Below are 23,054 nucleotides of genomic sequence, written 5' to 3'. Positions count from 1 at the left end.
TTTACAGCGCTCTAACCTACCATGCACACACTCACATGTTCATGGATGCATCAGGAGAAGGTTGGTTCAGCATCTTGTCAAAGGACACTGACACACAGACTCGAGGAGAACAGGATTGAACCAGTGACCTCCCGATTGGTCAACGGTGCGCTCTACCTTTTGAGCCTACGTTAAAGTTGCGGTTTGAGATGATGAGACGATTAACTACATGCTGCACTTGCGCAGTCTGCAATGACTGATTGGCATGTTGTGTACCATCATTTCCTCCATGCTGGCGACGGCCAGTCACGTAGTCTACATCACAAGCTTTGAGAAGATTCAACACAGAATGATAAATCAAGCTCAAGTTGTTGTGTAATGCAGAGAATTCTGACAAGATTCAAATCTGTGTGTTTGATGACAATGTAGGATGTGCCAGGCTTGACCTGCTGCATTTTTTCACGCGGTATTATTGCCTCCGAAGAATGCCAAAAATGATCTGCTCCCTCCAAAGTATGCAGGTATTCAAAAAATGAGTGCAGGACAAAAGCAACAAGTCTTTCCATGTTACGTGTATTCTCACTAGTGGAAATGTTCTTGCTTAGACGAAAGTTGGTGCCTGGGTACGGCATATACGGAGGGTAGGAAGGGCAGGACATGACGCACATTCGCTCACTGTGAGCTACCTGTGCTATTCAGTCACTGGGCTCTGAGATTAAACAGACCCATAGCTGGCAGAGGCCCGCTGATTATCCAATTCGACTGATTAATACTTTTGCAGTCTCACATACAACTTTGCCAGGTGTCAAAATGAATCCAGAAAAGTTTCCACAAACTTCCAAACCGACAAGCTATGTTATTCTGAACAACCTCCGAGTGCGCAATTTGATAAAGTCTGAAAGAAATGCGTTAATTAAACCCCAACAGAGGTCCATGCCCATTTGGCACCCAAGTTTCCATGGTAATAATGACAAGCAGTAAAGACACAGTTCACCATACTTAGACATCTACTTCTCAGTCTCCCCGACTGGTTTTCTTCTCATTTTTAGTGCTTGGTTGGCCAACACTGACAGCTCAGTCTTCTCTGATTATGAGTCAGAGGAGCTGGCCAGCAGCGAGACCACCAGCACACCAAAAGACAGACTCCAAGTACTCCAAGTAATGATCCAGTGGGTCATTCAGAAACATCACAACACATTCATGTGGAAATCAGCAATCAGTTAAAAGGGTGAACTCAAATGTATCCATATCAGATTTAGAAAAATTACAATTAAATAAGCACCATTAACAGCTACTGCTCAACTCCAATGCAGCGATTGACTTTTTTTTCCTCCACATCTTAGGGAACGACAAAACTAACATTCATTCATCCCTCTGCTGCGTGTGATGTTGTTGTACTTTTCACTTCCTCCTAGGACAGCAATGTTCCAGAAAACATAGAGAAGTGAGCAGTTTTCTTTGAACTCAAGGAGAAGAAGTACAAGAAAAATAGGAAATTTTGTAATAATCTCACCAATAATTTTGAATATTTTACTTGGATGTTTCACTTTTGAATGGGGACAATCTTTGCTCCGTATCTTTAGTTTTATATATGACGAGTTTAGTAACAAACTGAATTTTCTGCTTTTTGCAAAGGTATATAAAAAAAAAAAAAAAAAAGCACTACATATTCTATTTTAGTCAACATACTTGTTTAAAGGTGTTGGCAATGTGAGAATAGAGGACTGCCTGTCTTTAAAAAAGCCATTGTAGATATGTATGAAAACACACAGGACTCAGTAGCGTGTTTTTTAGAGCAGTGCTAAGCCACAGGGCCCTAGGGAGAGCCTGGTTGTCCAGCTGGTTAAACTATGGCAGGCAGGCAGGAAATGAAGCGTGAATGCGTAAAGAAATAGCGAGGGAGTTTTGAAAAAGAAAAACAAAAAACTCCAGAATTACCCCGAAATCCCCGTCGCCTTACAGCAAGTGTATAACAAAAAGCTTTAACATTACTAACCAGGATCAGGAACACAGGGGGTCCACTCCTTTGGATTCCTTGTATGTGAAATATTATCCAACATATTATCCGCAATGAGGAGGGGAGAAAAGTTCATTATTTAGATAATCCAGGATTACATCCAAGTGTGTTTGTTTTGTACTCCAGAATGTGAACTAGTGAGAAGTTTCCTCAGAAAGAAAGCAGAAGAGGCTTTTAGTTAAACTAAAGGAGAAGTGTTCTCTCTCTGTTCACTTCTGTCTGTCTGTCCGCTGGCTCCAGTGAGGTTTCTATTTGTCAGTGTGTGTGCGCGCGCGTGTGTGTGCACGTGTGTGTAGTCTGCTCATTTCCTGCCTGGATGTGCTTTTGGGCTCCAGGCAGGCAGGCTGCTCAGGAACACATGGCCATCCACTGCTCTGCCAGGGGTTCCGCATTCTTTGCTCTCCTACACCCACACACACACACACACACACACACACACACACACACACACACACACTCTCTCACTCTCACACACACACACACACACACACTCTCTCTCTCACTCTCACACACACACACACACACACACACACACACACACACCCTATTAGCTCTCTCAGTGACCCCTTCCAAGCCCCCTGCTGCTGCTGCTCGTACTCCAACACACAGACACACCCTCCAGTCCTTTCCAGTCAACCAACCTACCCCCCATCCTACCCTTCACTATGTTATCAACTGGGCCACAATGGAATGACACACACACACACACACACACACACGTTATTGATACTAGTCCAACAATTCTCTCTGTCACAGTTGGTCACTTGGCGCTTTGTGTTACAATTAAAAGAACTAGAAACTGCACTAACTGTTGAATTGAGGTTTCAGTTCTGCTTACTATGCCAACACTGAGTAACAGTCAGCCAACAAAAGTTGCTGGAGCTAGTGATAGCTATTTTTTTTTTTTAACTTATGTCATGCAAAGGCTGCAACATTTACTTGACGGAAAAATGATCTGTAAGCATTTTAATATTTGTTAACAGGACTTTTCTGAGACCAGCTATGTGGTTTAGTAATTTCATTTCCTAAAGGGCGATCGTGGCTCGAGAGTTGGGAGTTCGCCTTGTAATCGGAAGGTTGACGGTTCAAGCCCCGGCTTGGACAGTCTCAGTCGTTGTGTCCTTGGGCAAGACACTTCACCCGTTGCCTACTGGTGGTGGTCAGAGGGCCCGGTGGCGCCAGTGTCCGGCAGCCTCGCCTCTGTCAGTGTGCCCCAGGGTGGCTGTGGCTATAATGTAGCTTGCCATCACCAGTGTGTGAATGTGTGTGTGGATGACTGGATATGTCAAGCGCTTAGGGACTAGAAAAGCGCTATACAAATACAGGGTTTTTTTACCATTAATTTTTAATCAGGTTTTTGTGTCTGACTTTGGCTCACGTGCATATTAAGGTTCTCTGCCATAGCTGTTAACTTATTTTTGATGCTTTTATTTCACCAGCACGGTGGCGCAATACCCAGTATAAAACATGGACCTAGCGTTTTGGGTTGAAGCCAATGCAGAAATACCTTAAGCAGGCATTCGATCTCAATGGACATTTTTAACTCACTTTCTCTTCCATGTTCTTCAATGTTATTTCTCTCTCCAACAACGTAGGTTACAATTACATTAGCATGACCTATTATGCAAATTAGGCGATGATGTCAGTTAGCGACTTCTAGCGACTTTTCGGTCAGCCAATAGTCATTTTTCTTACTGAGGAGTTGGCAACACTGCATGAGGCTCCTGACTACGGCAGCCGTAATGCTCTGGCAATCCATCAAGCGATGCGCCTTCATAGCTTACCAAAGTGGTACTAAAACATTTTTTGACAGATTTCTATGCGCAGTGTACCACATAAAATCGGTTCGAGGTCAGAATTCATACATAAGGCACACTGTCGATGCTTAAGAAAATTAAAGGATTTTAAGTGTGCCTTATAGTGTGTAAAATACGTTATACAGAAGAAAAGAATATATCGCGATATATATCGTTACCGCACGTGCTTCAAATTATACCGTGATATGGATTTTAGGCCGTATCGCCCAGCCCTACTTGTCACATCCATTTTTTATTTTTTATTTTTTTGGTGACGGCAGAAATGGTCAGAGGATGAAAGATGGGCCTTTTGAGTGGAATCCTTACAGTTTTCATCCAACTCTGAAATGTTCTCACATCGTAAATAATCATTAAAACTACAGGGAATTGCTTGGAAAACTACAGACTGATGCCAGAGGTGCAAGAAACATATGAATGTATGATCCCATTTAAGTGCTGTGATTGTATGTTTAGCCTAGTCTAAGAGATAAAGCAATCAACCAAAAGTTGAACTTTTTTTGTTTTGTTTTGGGTTTTTTGGAGGGGTTCGATATTTCTGTCCTCTCCTTTTCATTTCTGGCATGTGTTGCTTCTGTTTCAGTCCAACTATAACAGCAGAGGGAAAGGTAAACATGGAGCGAAGGCTCGGCCTCCAGCAACTGCTGTCACAGCTTTTTCTATTACCATCAGTTCCAGTGTTTAAACAGGTGCAACAGCTCTGTGTAAAGAACTGCAATTTATTTTGGCAGTTTGGCTGCTCTAAAGACGAGGAGGACTTGACATTTTTATATGATATGGCCTTATTAAATCACAAATGTTACTGATGAATCTCCGCCCAGATATAAAACCTAATCTCTCACTGACGGACTACCGGCAAGCTTTCTTTCTTATATTTGGCTCTGTACTTAGGTCAGAATAGACTCAAAATGATTTTTCAGCACTTTCCCATTTGATTTCACATAATGCCCATTATGGATGTACATTACTATAATATGTGTTACACACATGAGCAACTCCCTGCCAAAGAGCAGCAATTTAGAACTGTACAATGTTGATAGATATCCGAGTGGAAAATCAGAAATCCCTGTGTCCGGGCACGACAACACAACAACCATTCCACAGATAAAACAGAAAAAACATATTAGCATCTACAGAGCTGTAACTGCATGAGCAGGGGGCTTGGAAAAAGGAATCTGCTCTGTGTTGTTTAACATAGAATTACAAGCACGATATACAAGTATGTGTCTTTGTGTGTGCACATATACACAAACGATTCCTTTACATATCAGTAGGCGCCATCTTTTCATAAATCACAGCTCTGCCATTTCCATTTTCTAGCGTAAAGACGGAGGCGCATATATACAGACATCTTGGCGGCAGTCATATGGAGTGCGGATGTGTAATATCTAATCCCACCTTATCTCCCCTAGACTGATCGTCACCTTGTCTCACCCCATCATATTGTTTTTCTCTTCTGTGAGTGATACATACCAGCACCTTGCCAGGTACATGTGCTCCTTGACGAAGACCGATCCTGAGAGCAGGATGTACCAACAGGTAGCAATGGTGTCTGGGCTGCAAGAGAGAGAAAGAGCACGTGTCAAACCCAGTGGAAATGGTTTAGTATTGAAGGCTGAAGTGTACACCATGTGAACCTTCAACATCATTTCAGAGCTTTTGTTACATTTCACGAATACAAATTAATTAAATTGGTGCGTTTTGAAGGTAAGTGGATTGGTTTTCCCTGGACTCTTCAAATGGGCTTGGCAGTTTTTGGTTTTTACTTTGGTTTTCTAGGTTCTTTTTCAGTTAAGGGCAGAGGCTCGTTCAGTACATGAAGTACTTCACGGAGTTGTGCCAGAAGAGCATAAAGTCTGAAGGTTTTTAAACCTCCGGCAATACTTGTAGAATTTGAATGACCTGTTTCAGCTTGTGGCCTTCACCGGGGTTGTTATAAGACATCACAGAAAGCATTTAAATAGCATAGAGAGTAGGACATTAATATAAACTTCATATGTATCCTATAGAAAGGAGAAGCTTTAAAAAAAAATTGAAAAAAAGAGGTAGACTTTTAATTTGAGATCTCTAATTTTGGAGATTTGCCTCTTCAAAAAAAAAGTATAAAAGCTATTTCAAAGGGGAATAATTCTAATGTAGACATCATATGACAAGTCATCAGTCATGTTGTCTAAACAGTGAAGAACCAAGGCTGTCCTGCACAAGCTTGTACAGTTTTGCTAATTTTTATGAAAGGGTGAGCTAAGACAACTTGTATATTTATGGCTAAAAATAAAAAATTTGAAACAAGTCATGACACTTGAGGAACTTTTCCCCCGCAAGGCTTTGAAAACTGCAGGAGTGTTGTCTACAGAACTCAAGAGTGAGAGCATATAAAGCACAGTTGCACTTTGAAACGCTAAACGCTGAATTTTGCATTAGCATCAATGTATTCTTAGGAAGTCAAGTGTTATAGAATCATAATAATGTGGCATTGCTGTGAGATGGAGATAATCCATTAACATCAGGACTGGCAAGTCTGACAATCTTGTCTGCCATTTACAAAAGCTGCAATATAGAGTTATTTCACCTAAAAATAAACACATCTCAAATATGTGCTGTGTGACTTTCCATGCTGTTCCACGCACACTGTATATATGATATCCAATAACGCCAAACACAAGACTAATTAACTCCGCAATAACGGGGTGCTCGTGTCAGCAGCAAGCGTAGATGCAGTCATACATGAAGAGGGGAGTCAGGGGATAAAACACAGTATCTGTGCCTGTGGGTGTGAATATGAAAGAAGAGAGTAGAAAAAACACAGAGAGAGAAAGCACTGTTTGAAGAGTGCAGATGAAAAGATGCCCCACTGAGTGAAGAATTATAAAAACATATAAAACACACGACAGTCTGATGTACGATATACATTTAAAACAAGAATTTCTGCAAATGTCTTTGATTATATTTATTTATAACATTTTAATTAGACATTTTTCATCTGCAAGTGGTGACTATGGAAAATTAATAAGCTGGAGTTTATATTCAAAAAAGAAACTGCTATAAAAAAGTAATTTATACAGAAAACTCAGCTTAACAAAAAAAAATGGTTAGATAAAAATTGCAGGCTGGCTAGACTGAAAAAAAAAAAAAACAAACAAACCTCAATGATAAAAGAATTTTTAAATGTCCTACTCTGTGGCCCAAAATTTGTTTACATAATAAGAGCATGGATCATGTGTTCACTGTAAAGCACCTTGGTACAAATGCATGCAGTCAGGTTTTCAGCATTAATTAGCCACACGTATCATGTCAGCTTCTGTCTGAACCAAGTAAATTTAGCTATGAGCAACACCAACCAATGTGTGATCACTTTCAGTTTTAAGCAGATTACACACATCCCCTGGTGGAAGGCAACTTTTCTCCAAACAACAACTGTGATCAGACTTGACTGGCTACAATCAGTTTCAGACAGGTTGCTGAAGTTTGCAAATAAATGCTGCTTAATTTCTAAATGCAGACAGACTGCCAACACATTGTAGCTATTGTGGGTCAGTCAGTGATAATTTTTATTTTTTATTTTATTACTTTAATTTTTAAGTTCTGTTTTGTTGTTACTACATCCCCCCCCCTTTATAATGTTTAAAGAAAAACAATAAAAAGAAAGTATCAAAAAAATAATAATTGTACATCTGCAATGTGTGTGTTTGCAATTGGACACTCGACGCAACTGGTTGCCAACTGATTGCCAACTGATTGTATTCTACTTATATTAATATGTAAAAGTCAAGGTTGGCAAGCAATTTTGCAGTGAAATTCCCACCCTGCAGCAAATCATTATGGCTCTGATTCATATATATGAGGTTAGAAGGCAATTCCCATGTTCTCATATTATCAGAAACACACTGCATGCAATTGCCAACTTGACTCCATTCAATGTTATATTGATAACACAATAACTCGGTCTTGTTGCAGTTTTAGGGCCATCTTGTTGTCTTCAAAGCCACTTTGAAGACAGCGATTGGCTGTCAGAGACCTGCTCCCTGTCTCTGAAGCAACCATTTCAAAAGCAACAAGACTGCAAGTTAATTGAACACGTTTGCAATAATTCTGGCCATGCCACCGTTTCCCCTACTGTAACTGTTGCATTAGTCTTTCTGAACAGCCTTGGATTCAACTTTCACTTGAATCCGCACAGGGCCAGAAAATTATTATGGATCTGCTTTTATGCGTTTTCTTTTTATCTTTGTGCAGCTCATAGTCTTCATGAGCCTCACTATTTCCCCAACACAAGCTTGGGGAGATCTGGTACATTTGATGCATTTTGTGTAACTGGAGCGGATCTCTTTGTACTACAGAGGAAGCAAGAATGGCCAATGCGGTACAAAAAAAAAAAAAAAAACAAAAACAAGGAGAGAGTGTGACACAGAAGCTTAGAAAACAACAGTGGTTCATATTGTTTGTTTTATTTCATGGTAAATTGAGTTTTGTCCCCTGAAGAAACCTCGAGCATTTTTAATAATTTTCTGGCCCTGTTGATTTAATTCGAGAGACAATCGGCAAATTGGACAAAAAGAATCATTTGGTGCAGCCCTAATCTCATCTGCATCATATCCATTCCTCCGCAGGTCGTTCATTTGATGCTTTTGGTATTTTTCAATCAATTTTCATTAAGCGTGGCACAAGAAAGCAGGTATCCTAAAAATAATTATGTTTAAAAAGCAGACAGGAGATTCATTTTTGCATTGTTGGGTGAGGGTAGCATTAGTAACTTTTATTGCGGCTTCATTGCAGAGACCTTGATTGCTTTCATCTGCAGCCTTTTTAGCGTGTGTGTGTGTGTGTGTGTGTGTGTGTGTGTGTGTGTGTGTGTGTGTGTGTGTAAGTAACAGAAGACTAATTGGACATGGTCTGGGTTAAGGCACTTACGACAAGCCTCTGGTAGAGAGGCAATGGAGTGTATCAGAGAGAGAGTGTTTTGTGTATTTATTTGGTGCTAAATGAAACCACAGGGTGCTTAATGTGATTCCGGTGAGCATGAAAATACATTAATAACAGGTGAAGGTTAGCCCTCATCCTTTCATTTGTCTCTGTCCTCCCTCCATCTTTCACACTTCCTCTACATTCCTCTCCTGCTTTGCGCTCATTCACTCCTGCCTTCAATTCATTTGTCATCTCCCTTCCCTCTTGACATTGCTATCCCTTCCTCCTCCTTCCTCTTTAGCATATTTACCTCTTGTTTTCTTGCCTTCTCGGCATGCACTCCTCAAATTTTAATATAACTCCTTAAAGCTTTTTGTTTACTCTTTGCTACTCCCTCCTCTTCTCATCACCTCTGTTCATTACGCTGTGAACTCTGTCCTCATTTAATCATCCTGTTACCTCTGCTTTCACGAGCCTCTTGTTCACCTCATTTGTTTTCTCTCCTCCTACTTCTCCAGCTTTCCCATAAATCCACCTTGTATATGATGCTCAAGTTGTATTAACCATCAGCCTCAACCACTGCAGTATTTATTTCTACACAACGCCATGACAGGAAATAAAAAAATGTTTAAAAAAAAAAAAAATGAAAGAGGGCAGGCTGTCAGCGATTGGTGTTTTAAATCTGGATAATAAAAAACTAGAAAAGAGGAGGAGAAGCATTTAGCTTGTCGTCATATAATGTTTATGTGCTGTGCTAATGGGCCCCAGTGCACCTGTTTAAAGGAACTGTTATTCTAGGCCAGTGGTTTTCAGCAGTTGAACCAAAACCTTGAAACTGAGATGTGCAAACACTGCCTACCACCACCAGCATCTTTACACTGAAAAACCTTTTTCTGAGGAGCCATGAAGTGTAAATGTTAAGTATTCTATAAATGTGAAACACAGTAGAAGACAATCACATAGAAAAGTGCATGAACTCAGCAGATCATAGCTCTTGATAGTCACGTGAGAGCAAAGATGGAGAGGTAAATAACAGCATTTCCTGCTAAGAGCGAGAACATGTACTTACTAGAACAGGATGTGGTTAGCCTCATGTTTTTCATACCTGGCAGACGTGCACATCGACCTGAGAGAGAAAGAAACAGGTGTAAACATTTTCTCAATTTAAAACCTCAGCTTAGACTTTTCTGGCTCTTCCAATCCATCGTTGCATCCACACGTATTTCTCAGGCAGCAACAAGTTCCCAGATTTCAGGCACAATTACTACTGGCTGCCAGCGTAAAATGTTAAGGTGACCGGCTTCTCTAAAGCACAACTCTGCACCTGGTCAGTGAAACTTGGTGTTTATACATTCAAGTCACATATGCCTTATCTTGAAAACTGGATAGTCTCTTAGATGGCTATGTGAGTCTCTGCATGTCCCTGAAACTCACACACTTACAAGCTGCCCCAGAAAGTGGTTTTAACCACAGCCAACCTAAAATCCCTAGAAGGGAAATGAAATTATTTTTAATCTTTTTTTCTTAAAGTTTGGGATTTTCTTTTACTTTAGCATAACAGACATTTATCAGGATCAACTGCTCAATTTCTGTCAATTAACAAAGATCTAGAGCCTTTTACATTACATGGGCCGATCGTGTGGGTACGTGGATGTCTTCCTCTTCAAAGGACCATCGTGAATTAGGTTAAGGAGTTGAGGAATCAGAATCACTTTTCAATGCACTTCCTGCTTAACCTGTATCAAATTAGCAAGAATAACATTTAAGCTTGTTTGGTATCAGTAAAGGAAGCTTGACTTGAAGTTGGTATGAAAGGTGGCCAGGATGGGGAAAACCCATCTTGGGGAAAAAAAAAAAAAAAAAGACATTTGCAGAAACAATGTGTAAAAACCTGTTTTGGTAAGGTGTGCTTAATATAACAATTCAATGCAACTGACGTAAAACGTAGGGCTAAAGCCTACTATTAAGGTAATGTTATATTCTGAAACTGGGACTGGCTCCTCACCTGTCAGCGTTGAGTGAAACTTGATGTTATTTATTTAAGTTTGGAGGTAAAATGGAAGTGGCTCACCTTAGCTGGTGTTCTCTAAGGTGTGAGAGAACATCCATGTGGTACAGGTGGCAGTAGATGGTATGCAGGTCCTGGAAATGATGTAAATGAAACCATTACTGAGGATTATCTCACATTTCCACATACACAAGAGTTAAAAACTATTTCCGCAGACTATGACGTGGCACATGCGATCTAGTGACAAAAAAGTTTGTACTGTATTTTCAAACGATTTACAGTGTATTAAAGAACAAGTCTGTGTATACTGCAAACTGCAGGGACGGTGCTTGAGAATCGAAAGCTTTTTAAAAGATTAGCTCATTGTTTAGAGTGAGTATAAATGGTGTAAATCACATCTAGTGCTGTGATTTGACGGAAGCCACTTGAACTACGCCAAACGCTGTCCGTCAAACTGACGCTCTGCAACCAAACAGACAGGCGTAATACTTGTGTTTGCACATGACAGCACTGAGACACCCAGATATATCTTACCACAGCCTAAAAATAGAACTCCATCAGACCAGCTGACAAAACATTAAGTGTGTGTGTGTGTGTGTGTGTGTGTGTGTGTGTGTGTGTGTGTGTGTGTGTGTGTGTGTGTGTGTGTGTGTGTGTGTGTGTAGGAGCAGCTTCTGTGGGTCAGGACACAGTTTTCTGGTTAGATACACACAGACACACACTGTCAATCAGCACGTTGACTTGTGTGAAAATACACTTTGCCTAAATTACTGCCCTGCTGTCACCCTGATGTTGGAAGAAAGCCTGAAAACAACTGAAAACAGCCTTTCTAGTAACAATATCTGCCTACTAGATATACTTCTATTCAGAACCCTGAATAGAAATCTATGGAAGAGTTATGCAACGGCAGAGGTGAGTAAGATTTCAGCTGTATTCTGACAGACATACAGGCTTGTAAATAGTAAAAAAAATGCACATAAGTGTACTTATTGCGCTTCCTGACTTACTTTTATCCAAAACATCAATTAGCATGGAATTTGCTTGCTGCTCCGGGTGGGTTAGCAAAATGAGCAGAGATGTTGATGATGTTTGGACTGACGCTTTGAATAAACCTGTAATGTTGTACAACTTTATTAGTAGAAGTAGAAGTACAGGGGGAAAATGCCTAAAGCTTATTTTCGGCAACATTTCCACACTCAGTTGAATTCTGTTCCTTTCAATTCTATTGTATTTATATAGCATAGGTAAAGGCCCTACAATAATGCCCCAACAACCAGAGGCCCCCCTATGGTGACAGTGGGAAGGAAAAACTCCCCTTTAACAAAAGACATACAGTGGAAGAAAGGCAGCTTTTTACTCATTTTATCAGGTTTGACTGCAGATTTTATGTCCACGTGACATTAAATGAAAAAAAGGTTTTATCCCAATCGTTTGGTTGGTCTTGTTGGCCTAAATCCCAAATGGCTCCTGAGTCATTGGTAGTCGCCAGTACCAAGACAATTCCTGGCAGCATGAATGCTTCGACAAGGACTTTGTGTACAAGCACCTCTAAATTTCTCCACTAAACATTAGGCCACACAAAAACAGTGTAAAATGATAGCTCACTGCCACCTCAGGGCAAAGCTAAAACACAGCTGCAGTTCAGTGAGGATACTCACACACAAAAAAACCGGGACAGCTTCAAAGCCCCAATCTAATCTACAGTAATAATCTAACAGGTCAACAGAGAACAAAAAACGAATGCACTGTTTTGTCTCACTCCTGTTTTTTTCTCTCCGGTCAGCGATGTTCTGTGAAGCAAAACTTTTATGCATGCATCTTAAAGTAAATCCTCTCCAAAATAAATGCAGATATTATGATATTTTACAATGTAAAAATCGCACGATGAACACTGAAAGGTGTTTATGTTACATCAAATAGTGACGACACTGTAAATCTGAGCAGACTGAACATTACAGTTTTGTGAGCAGATTAACAGACAGTGCTGAAGCATCATAGTAGCAACACAACAGAGACAAAGACCAAAAGCGGAAGAAGTATAGTTCTTTTGAAAGAATACTGTAGTCTCTGGTGTGTGCCGGTAAATTGAGTCAAGCAGTGGGAGCCAGCGGAAGCACGCAACAACACTGGGGAATGGGGAGGCTTCAATGCGATGGGCCAAAACACTGCTGATGTGTTGTTAGCTCGGTCTATCACAGGAAGGAAGGAAGGAAGGAAGGAAGGAAGGAAGGTCTGGGTGAAAGAGATGGAAGAGGAGAGAGAAAGCGAGCAAAAAGGAGAGAGGGAGGGAGGGAGGGAGAGAAGGGGAGCCAGACAAAAGGAAAAGACCAGCAGAGGAAGGCTGAAACAAGAGGGGGGGCAGAAGTTCTGAGACGAGAGGTCATGTGATAAACTGTATCAGGTGAATCCCTGTCTGCAAGCTTTGTCCCATGCACGTTCTGAATTATTGCAGTAAAAACCATTCAATAACTTGTCACCAGTAATGTCTGAAATAAATATAATACAATCTGCTTTCTCTACTGCTTACTGTGTGAATGCCTGACATCTGGAAATGTCTCAAGGTTGTTAGGAGACCCCTGCCTAACCTGGGGCAATCCAAGGGCTTAAATCGGGTACCTACATTTGATCCATAATATGATGTCATCAAATCATGTTGACTGCTTCTCTCAGGGTGGTTTTAGCAACATCAGACAGACGAACCTGGCAGAATACATCCTCCAGCCAAATGACCTTCAGATAAGAGTTGCCCAGTTCTGCAACACCCATCCATTAAATATGATATATATTTTACATTTTGGTTAAAAAAAAAAAAAAAAAGTAGACCCACCAGTTGCATGTTTGCCAGTTTGGCTATCACTGGTTGATTAACTGTGCTTAAAATACTCATGGGTCAAAACCTGGCATTCACAATCTCCCCTGAGGAGAAACACAGTTATCTCCATCTGAGAGGTAAATTGTGATGGACAGAGGGTTTGACCTGGAAAGCCATTTACAGGGAGAGTTGAAACCTCCATTTACTGAGAGACAGTGAGCGGACAGCAGACATGGAAAAGCCTAGATCACAGCAGTGAGAAAGTGGAACTGTATTGACTTCAAATCACAGTTAACTGGGTTAGTGAGCACAACAAACTGCTGCAGTAAGCACTGCTGTCATGCTGCTGAGCATGCGTGCGTGTACGTACAGCAGGAGTGTGTATGTTAGGACATACAGCCCTGAGGCGCTAGCTACGAGCCAAGCCTCAATACCCACCTCACCCCTGCTTGATAATGACTTCCTCGGTTACGCCTTAATACCATTAAATGCATAATAATGTGCCCTGCATATTAACTTGGGAATATTTTTGCTATTGCAGAAGAACCCACCCAGATGATAGCAGATTTCTTTGAAGTCTTCCTCCACTTCAAAACATTTTTTTAAAGTGTTACACATAAGTTCTACTGAAAGGATTTTCCCCCATTTATCTGTAAGGAAGGGAAAAGTACAAAAAAGTATTTTTATATATAATGGATAGCGTTTGGTAGATTTTACAAGGTAAGATAAGAAGCTGAATTAAATTCAAAGATGTGTAAACTTTGTGGAAGAGCTGTTAGATTTTCTTCTAAGTCTTACTAAATGCTGGTAGAATCCCAGAGACAAAGGCTTACAGCTCAGCAAAATGTAGTCCCTGGGTCATCGGAAGATTCGGTTAAATCCATCGAAACTCCGTAATGATAAATGCGCTGGGTTAGTTTTCTGTTGTAAAGCTCATCTGGACACCTCGCATTTATTTACAAACAGCCTTATTACACTGGACACTGTGAATCTTCTACTACTACTAGTACTACTCACAGCCATGAAACTAAATGCCCTTGATTCATTCATGATTGTATTGATTAGTGTAAACCAGGTCATCAATAGACCCAGACAGATAGATAGAAGTCATCCGCATGTCTGAGGATGCGATCTCCGCTTTGCAGTTTTAGCCTGTGGACTCCCAGAGACACAAAAGTAATGCGATTACTGGCACTCTCTCTCCATGCTCTCAGTATGCACATACACTGCATTCCTCTGAACTCAGGCTATGATGTGCCTGAACAACAAAAACAAAAAACAACAATCGCTCAATTTTAAATCGATGGTCGCAGCAGATGGCTGCTCCTCCCTGAGCTTGGTTCTGCCAGAGGTTTCTTCCTGTTTAAGTTTTTCCTTCCCTCAGTCACAAAGCGCTTTATCAACGAGTGTTGTTTGATTTTTGGCATTTTCTCTGTAATATTGTAGGGCCTTCACCTTACAATCTAAAGCACCTTAAGGCAACTGCTGCTGTGATTTGGGAACATCGTAATAAAACCAAATTCAATTGAACATTCAAAACGATTAAAAAAAAGCCCCCTTTGAAAACAATCTTGTTTAATATGGAAAAGATTCAAGTTCAGCCCACAGCGATTGTTCTAATAATATTGGCTTTTCCTTACCAATTGATCGGTTTTCACGTGCAACCCTCAAAGCTATATCCCACGTGGCTTGTAGCTTTGCCGTTTTTGCCGTGTCCTCCCACATGACACCACAGGGCAGCGGTGCAAACCTCATCAGTGACTTCTGACCTCTGTCCTGGCCTCCCTAGAGGCTCCTACAGTGTGGCCTGATGACCCCATCTGTGATTAAGACATCGCCATCTCAGCAGAAACATCCATTAACTCATCCCCAGCTGAGACTGCAGTCTTTCATTCAAACCTGCCTGACGTAGTCAGAATAAGACGCTGGAAAACACAGAAACCATCTGAGTTCCTCTGGATTATACACCATCTGAATTACGTGACAGACTCAAATCACTTTTTTAATCAAAATGTTATGATTATACATGTGTTGTCTAATATTCCCATTCATTCATGTTCCATAATCTCCACCGTCTCACTACATTTACCGACCACCTTGCCCACGTCTACATGTCTAAATGCATCGAGTTGCTTTTGTGTGACTGGCTGATTTAACATTTGCGTTTAAAAGCAGCTGAACAGGTCCAACTAAACACTAGTATTAGTATTAGAGGTTCAGAGGAATGATTTTAATGCACAGCTGTAATGGGAAGTCCATTTTCCATATTTTATTTGACACTTTGCATGCCTTCAAAGCACTTATTAAGAATCAGTCAAGAGGAGAAGAAGCAGTTTTTCAAAGATACTAAAAATCCACTCTTTGATGATGCAAGCTCTCCAACTGGCTGCAGAAATGAGCAGCTGTATGACTTTTAAACTAACAATAGGACAAATAGAGCTGACCCACAGAGCTAATCACTGATGCACGGCACTCTGCACTTGACCTGCTTGTGTAAGGGTGTGCACAGACGTGTTTCAATCAGGCATCTACAGTGCTGCTGCTGCCACCTTCTGGCAGAACGCCTCAGCACTGACTAGACTTGGTTCAACAGATACTGCACATCTCCCCAGATTGAAACTAGTCTGAGAAGGATTAGTTAGATCCTCCCAGATGTCAAAAGAGCTGTTTGATGTTAATGAAGATGTTGCTTGATTATTTCATTGCATTACAGCAGTAGAGAATAAGTGAAACCAGCTTGTTCCAGGCCATGATGTTATGTGTAACGCCGACATAGATAGACCCCGACTATCTGCTCAAATCTTTTGAGGCTATTTAAACCACACATTACAGTGGCAGTAGGTATTTGTAACCCAGACAGGAAATTAACATTTTGACATGCGGCTGAATAAAGTATGTCTCACACATGAACAAGCTGCGACAGAACTGGAGCCAGTCATACAAAAGCAAGTTGTTGCAGGACTCTGCAGAGGCCCTGTGGTGTCCAACCCACCACGTTTCTCCTGTCTTATCAACAGATGGCCCATTAACACAGAGTCCATTATATGCATTCACTCCCACGCGGCAAAGAAAATGCAGGCAATATAGGAAAGAAAAAAAAGAAGCTTCAGACTCTTTCCTGACGAGGCGTGTTTTATATGCCTAAAGCTGAAAAAAAAAACCTGATAACATGCAAAGTAGCTGGTGTGACCGTGTGGGGGTAAGTAAACTATTCCAAACATTTTTCTGAGGTTAAGATTCTTTCGCTAAATGTCACTTTTCAGGGGGAAGCGGGTCTTTGCTCCCAGCAGCGGCTGCCTCTGTAAAGGATTCAATCAGCCACCAGCCCACCCTCGCCTCCGCCAGAATGTACAGTATGCCGGTCGCGTCTGTCACCGACACAGAGAGGATGGTGTAGACGATACAACGCTTCCATTCAAGCTGCAAGAACAAACAGCTTAGCTAACTTTGTGCATTCAAAACCAGCCCTGAGCATTTACATTACACAGAACTCCCCAAGACTCTGTGTCAACACTGCGCCCAGATAAGGCAAAACAGTTAGAAACTAGGAGCACAAAGACGTTAGTGGGGAGTGGAATTTAATTTAATTTTTTTTTTTACATGTTTCAACACTTGAAACGGGTCAAGTCTAGTATTCAAACAGAAGTACTCAATTTCAGTGACAGCCTTAGCAGAATTGTCAGGAGCTGCATGAGATGGTCGTTTCATGCAAGTGCTCTCCTGTAAGCTACCGTGCAATCCAAAAGCCTTGAGCTACCCATCATTTCTCTATATTTTGCCAGGAAAATGGGAAATAAGTCCAGTAATTTATTGCCTATTGTTTTGTTCACTGTCAGAAATTTCCTACTTGCACCAAAAGAGCAGCTCCCATTCACTGTCAGTCCTGTTCTTGTGTAATTTGGATACCTCAGCTCCCCCATTTCCCTTCTAAAGAATGGCTTCTGACAGCCACCCTTTCTCTAGTACTGACTCTGAGGCTTCAGTGAACAGTAGATGGATCAACTCACAGGCCAAATGCCTCTCAGAGGTCCCGTGTCATGTTTTTGCTGGACTTTTTCCCTCCTCTTTTCAAAGGACATGACTTTCAGATGCTGTTCATCTGCTGTAGATGTTTTTTAAAGCCTAACACTGCTTCTTTTGTCCTTCACTTGTCCAGTTTCTTCAAAATTATTTTTGTAAATAGGGACACCACGCTAAGACACGCCAAGTCTTTTTGGCTATCTTAGCATGGGGAATCCCCCTGTTGGCGCAAAAGTACTACATTATGCCTGTCAAACTGTTATCTTTGGCATTTTTTATAGACTTAACTAAAGACATGTGAACAAATGGGTTTCTTCGACAAGGTGCTAGAAACTAAGTCCCTTAAGATGCCAAGTTGTCTGTTATGTAAAGACAAAACTTCAATCTTTTATGTCTGACAGCCAACTTGTGACAAGTAGGTCTACTAGTTCCATTTCAGCAGATCAGTAATATCCAACATTAGGGATTTACCAAAAACTTCATGTGTCTTAACCAAAAACAGATGATCCAATTCATTTTTCAAGTACCCTGATTTTACAATACAAAAATTACGCTGCTGGTTATGATTCAGACGCATGTCAGCTATAACGGCTCTTATTGTAAGGTACTGGAGAAAGACACACGATTATTCTCGATAAAACATCAACACTTGGAATCAAATCAAACACCCAAAGCGGAGAAACTAACAAAACCTCATCCGTTGACAAATGTTTACATAGCTGCGCAATCTCCTTAGAACAAATTTAAAGGCTCAAGGCGTTAATGTTGCTAAAGCTCTGATGGTTTAAACCTGAGTGCCTGTAAGGTCAACTGTAATCCCGTGGTTATGATACCAGACTCCAGGCAGGATGGATCATGATTCATACAATGCAGAAGCTCCCCTATAATCCTAGGCTGCACTGTGCGGTGCGCCCTTATCACTGGCAGAATTGGTGCGAGGTTTCAAGCACACTTGCTCCAATTAGATCTCAAATCCCCTCTTTCTGCTCACGGCTCAGCCTCTCCTCGACTTAACAAAAGAAACTATTTTCAGGAACAAAGCCCAGTCGGAGAGAAGGGCTTGACACAGCTGGCACAAAAACAGTCAAATACCTTTTTTTTTCTTTTTAAAGCTTTCTCCACAGTGTGAATCTCCAGAATTAAAACTCATACGAATCTGAAGTAAATCACTTAATGCACAACGCGAGCGTGAGCGCTGAAAACAAATACAGTGAGAGTCCTGGATCGAGAGAGTTTCCACACTATGAAAACTGAGGACTCGGGTTCATAAAAAGACTGGTGACGACAGCCGTGGTGTTGCTGACGGAGCGGGTTATGGAAACAGGCGTACGATGGGAGGAAGCGGGGACGGCGGCAGTGGAGGTTACACTATGTGTCGAATCAACAGCAAAACCTGTGGACCTAATAACAAAACGCACAAAGTAGATATGAACACGGTGGGTTAAGTATCCCACTTTGCAGAATGGTTCACTCCGTGCCTCCTTGTAAGGATGCCACATGTGCAGCAATGCATGACCACTTTATGCAAAAACAAGTTCACTCTGACACTTTCCAAGCACTGCACCAATAAGTTGTGACTCTGTATCCGGCTCTGCATCTCCCTTTCTTTACTCCTCCTAGAAAAGCAAGAGGTTGGATTGAGAGTCTAACCCAGAAAGCACAGCACCAGCTGCCATTTTTTCCACTTACCAGCCAAGCCAAACAGCCACACACAAAACTGCTGCCACACACAGGAACGGAAAATCTGAGCCTTTATTATAATCTTAGCTGCAGTTCTTTTTCCTTTTTTTTTTTTTTTTTTTTTTTTTAAAACACTGAAATGAATGAAGTAGTCAGAGGAAGTTTCTTCCACGCCTGAAAAGGACTGGGGGTTTTTCCCTCTTTTTATTTTTTTTTTTATTCTGCTCATGCTGTATTGATCATTTTTACATTTCTACCCTGTCACTACACAATCCCTTTTTTTAATGATTCTTCCTCTTGGGTTCCGATCTGGGAAATATTACCTTGGGAAAAAAAATATTTTGTGGGGGGGTATATGTGCATCGACTTGATCAATTTTTTTTTTTTTTTGGTTTTGTTCATTATAAATTATAATTCCCTACCTAGCCTTTGGGTAAGCAAAATTGCAAAGGCATCTTAAAACACCATTAAAAAAAGAAAAAAGACAGAAAGAAATGTTTTCCACTAGGGCTGTGCGATATGACCAAAATCTCATCCTGATATAAAACATCTATTGTCGGATAACGATATAAGTCACAAAAATTTAACATTTTCTGTAAATTCTGCGAGTCTCGGGTAGCTTAAGTGTTTCCGGCCGTTTTCTTTGTGAGTATTTATAACAGGGCGTGCTGCAGGGAAAAGCATGTTCTAACATTTGAGTCTAAGGTTTATTTTTTTTAGCACGTGACGGCTCCTTTTTTTGCTTCTCATCGGTAAATACTCTGCATACTCTTTCACGTGATTCTGTTTATTTTGAAAAGTCTCAACAGGATCTTGAGCTTTATTGTGAAAGGTTTATGTGGAAAATAAACAAGCGGACACGTGATGGTTTTACCATCGTTGTTGCTAACGACAATGCATAAAAACAAGCGCTTGTCCGTCCTTAGTGTGGTTATATTAAATATAAGAGAAAGAGAGAACTTTAGGAAATTAATATAGCCGCTACAGTGACCATCAAAACGATGAAAAAAATATTGCCGTAAACAGTTTATTTTGCAACAGCACGAAACAAACGATAGCGTAAAATGAAACGATAGACGTTTTTATATCATCATCATCATCCGATATATATCGTTATATCGAACAGCCCTCTTTTCCACTCCCCTCTGCTACCTCTCATTACCAGCTCATTTTGTCTCATCTATCATTTCCCTGTGTCGACAACAGTACAGTCTGCACCTTTGTTAAAGGCTCCCATTTACTCAGCTGTAACCATTGCTCCTTGGTTAATCCTAATTGCTGGAGCTATAAGTTTTCAAGAGTTTGAGGCTTACAGCTAAGGAGCTCTTCGTCACCTGTGGTTTTCAACCCATTTGTCTTTTAACCCCTCTCAGAGATGGCCGACGCTGCAGCCGGGCAGAGAGGTTCGGGGCTGTTCAAAGCAGCAGATGTTAGAGAGCGAGCACACGGTAGTGAGCTGAACTCTGCTGCTGAAGGTTCCTGCCAGACAACAGCCCAGCTGGCAGGCAAAGGTTGGGGGGAGGGTGAGTCGCTAAGTTTAGACAGGCGCACAAACGGATATGTGCAAACATGAACATGACGAAGCACGTAAATGAACACTGCACCTCTGGTTTTCTGTGGTAGTCGGTGTAAAATAGACAGCCACCTGGCCTAAGCGTAGCTGTCATCTGCGTGGCCTTACAGCCACAGGCGGGCTGTCATGTAGCCAAGATATGGAACCGACAGCCCAGTCTGTTCAGACAGGCAGCTCTGCTCTACTTCTTACACTCTCACTGCAGCGCCATAAATCATAAACGGACCCATGCAAGCAAAGCCCGGCGCCTTCTCCCTATTTTGGACTGCAAACACAAATAGCGCCGAGTGTCCCACAGCTCGGCTCGCTAGTTTCTGCTGGCCTGTGGGGCTTGAAAAATGTATTTCTTTTTTTGTAGGTTTGGTTTCAAAAAAGCCCCCGGAGTCGTCTACAAACCAGGTGAAACGTCAGCAAAATTTAACCACTACTAACACTCAGAAAACAGAAGTTCTTGTTTGTCTGTGAAGGTTCTCAGTCATCCAGGTCATCGTAGTCAAAGGAGCTTGCAGAGAAAAGCGTCTGGACTTCTTTAAGTTGCTTGAAGACGTTTCACCTCTCATCCGAGAAGCTTCTTCAGTTCTAAGGTCAAATGGTGGAGAGTCCCAGATATAAACCTAGTGGGAGTAACCCCCCACAGGGGGACAAAAGGACCCCCTGATGATCCTCTAATCGCCTGAGCCAAGGTGTGAAACTGGGCGTGGGTCCCAATCAGCCAGAGTTTCGGGTGTGTTCATTGTGAAACCTGGCCCCACCTTATCATGCGAATTCCTGAGGTCAGATGGCCCAGGATGTGAGTGGGCGTTAAGGCGTCTGGGAAGGGATCTCAAAACTGGATTATAGATGGCAGAGAGTTGGTGTCGTAAACCCCCGCCTCTGTTCAAAGATGGTCGCTCACAGTGGACATAGATGGCTTCTTTCACTCCTCTTTCAAACCATCTGTCCTCTCTGTCCAAAATGTGAACATTGGCATCCTCGAAAGAGTGTCCTTTATCCTTAAGATGCAGATGGACTGCTGAGTCTTGTCCTGTGGAGGTGGCTCTTCTATGTTGTGCCTATGTTGTGTTCTATGTTGAGCCACTTCACAAGCGCTTGGTGATCACTTTTGGAGCTCCGTATGCTTTCCTGATCACATTAGCGATTTCTTCCATCCATATACAACGTACAGGTCACTGATGTTCTGACCAAAGCCTGCTGGTGGTTCCTCATCCTAGACTGAAAACTAAAGGAAAATGTGCATTGGAGGTCATGGCTTCTAAACTATAGACTTGAAACTTTTAAAGACCCAGAGACTTACATGTATATGCTTGATTTTAACTAAGGGCAGCACGGTGGGCATGGAGATTAGCACTGCTGCCACACAGCAGTTTATGGCAGATTGTCCAATATGCTACTGCAGGTTTCCTTAACAGATCCTCCAAGCGCTCTCACTTCACACCTCTGCTAGATTCACTGCACTGGCTTCCTCTTAAATTTAAAATTCTGGTAGTCACCTTTAGGTCACTGCCTGGTGAAGTCCCCTCATCATCAGGATGATAATATCCCTGTGGATGAACTTGTGGCCACATTCACATATACAGTGGTTTAAATATATTTGCATGAAAGATAGTCATGTGTAAATCACATCAAAAGCCGTATCACCATAGTTACACGATCAGACCACCATCTGACTTACAGGAACACACACAAACCCCTGCCAGTCAATGGTTTTATGTCTGTATATACATAACCTGATTGACACAGTGGACTAAGTGGACTAAGCTATTTCAATGAGCACAGCGACCGCAGAGGTTGGCGGGGAAAAGCTTTCTCTCACATACTCAACTCCATGTACTTCAAACTTTCTCAGGCCTTGGACAAATATGTTTTCTGCCTTAAAATCCAGGCAAGTGGGAGGGAAAAAAAAAAATCAGTTCAGACCACCCCGCTTACAATGAAAAACCCACCACAACACATCTGGCTTTGGTGGAACCAATATCAAGACAAGACAGAAAAAGAATCAATCCAGCAGCATTTCAAGCACAACTAAGAACTGAAGATCAAAAACTTCGAGCAGGATCTCCTGGTGGAAGTGGAAATGATTTCATTTGCTTTTTTTCATCTATCAACAAACAAACATATAATTAAAAGATTCTTTAAGACTTTTTAAAAGTGGCTTCAGTAGAGAAAACTTTCTTTTTTGGTTAATTGGCAAGTCTGGAGGAGTGTGTATTAACATTAACATGTCACATGCCAATGAAAACAGACGCCAC

At 41.4% G+C, this 23,054-nt stretch overlaps 1 protein-coding gene across 1 annotated transcript in view; it reads right to left on the bottom strand.

The window, feature by feature from the left end:
- Positions 1–23,054, bottom strand: part of rapgef6 (Rap guanine nucleotide exchange factor (GEF) 6) — a 133,170-nt gene that overhangs the window by 89,713 nt on the left and 20,403 nt on the right. Inside the window, exons 2-4 of the mRNA XM_040032255.1 lie at positions 10,784–10,854; positions 9,782–9,838; positions 5,284–5,367 (exon numbers count right to left, since the gene is read on the bottom strand). Coding sequence (XP_039888189.1) covers positions 5,284–5,367; positions 9,782–9,838; positions 10,784–10,854 — 212 coding nt within the window. The remainder of the gene's footprint in view (positions 1–5,283; positions 5,368–9,781; positions 9,839–10,783; positions 10,855–23,054) is intronic.

This window comes from Simochromis diagramma, unplaced genomic scaffold, assembly GCF_900408965.1.
Source record: "Simochromis diagramma unplaced genomic scaffold, fSimDia1.1 OVJJ01000216.1, whole genome shotgun sequence".
Taxonomy (NCBI): domain Eukaryota; kingdom Metazoa; phylum Chordata; class Actinopteri; order Cichliformes; family Cichlidae; genus Simochromis; species Simochromis diagramma.
This window is presented reverse-complemented; position numbering and strand designations above follow the sequence as displayed.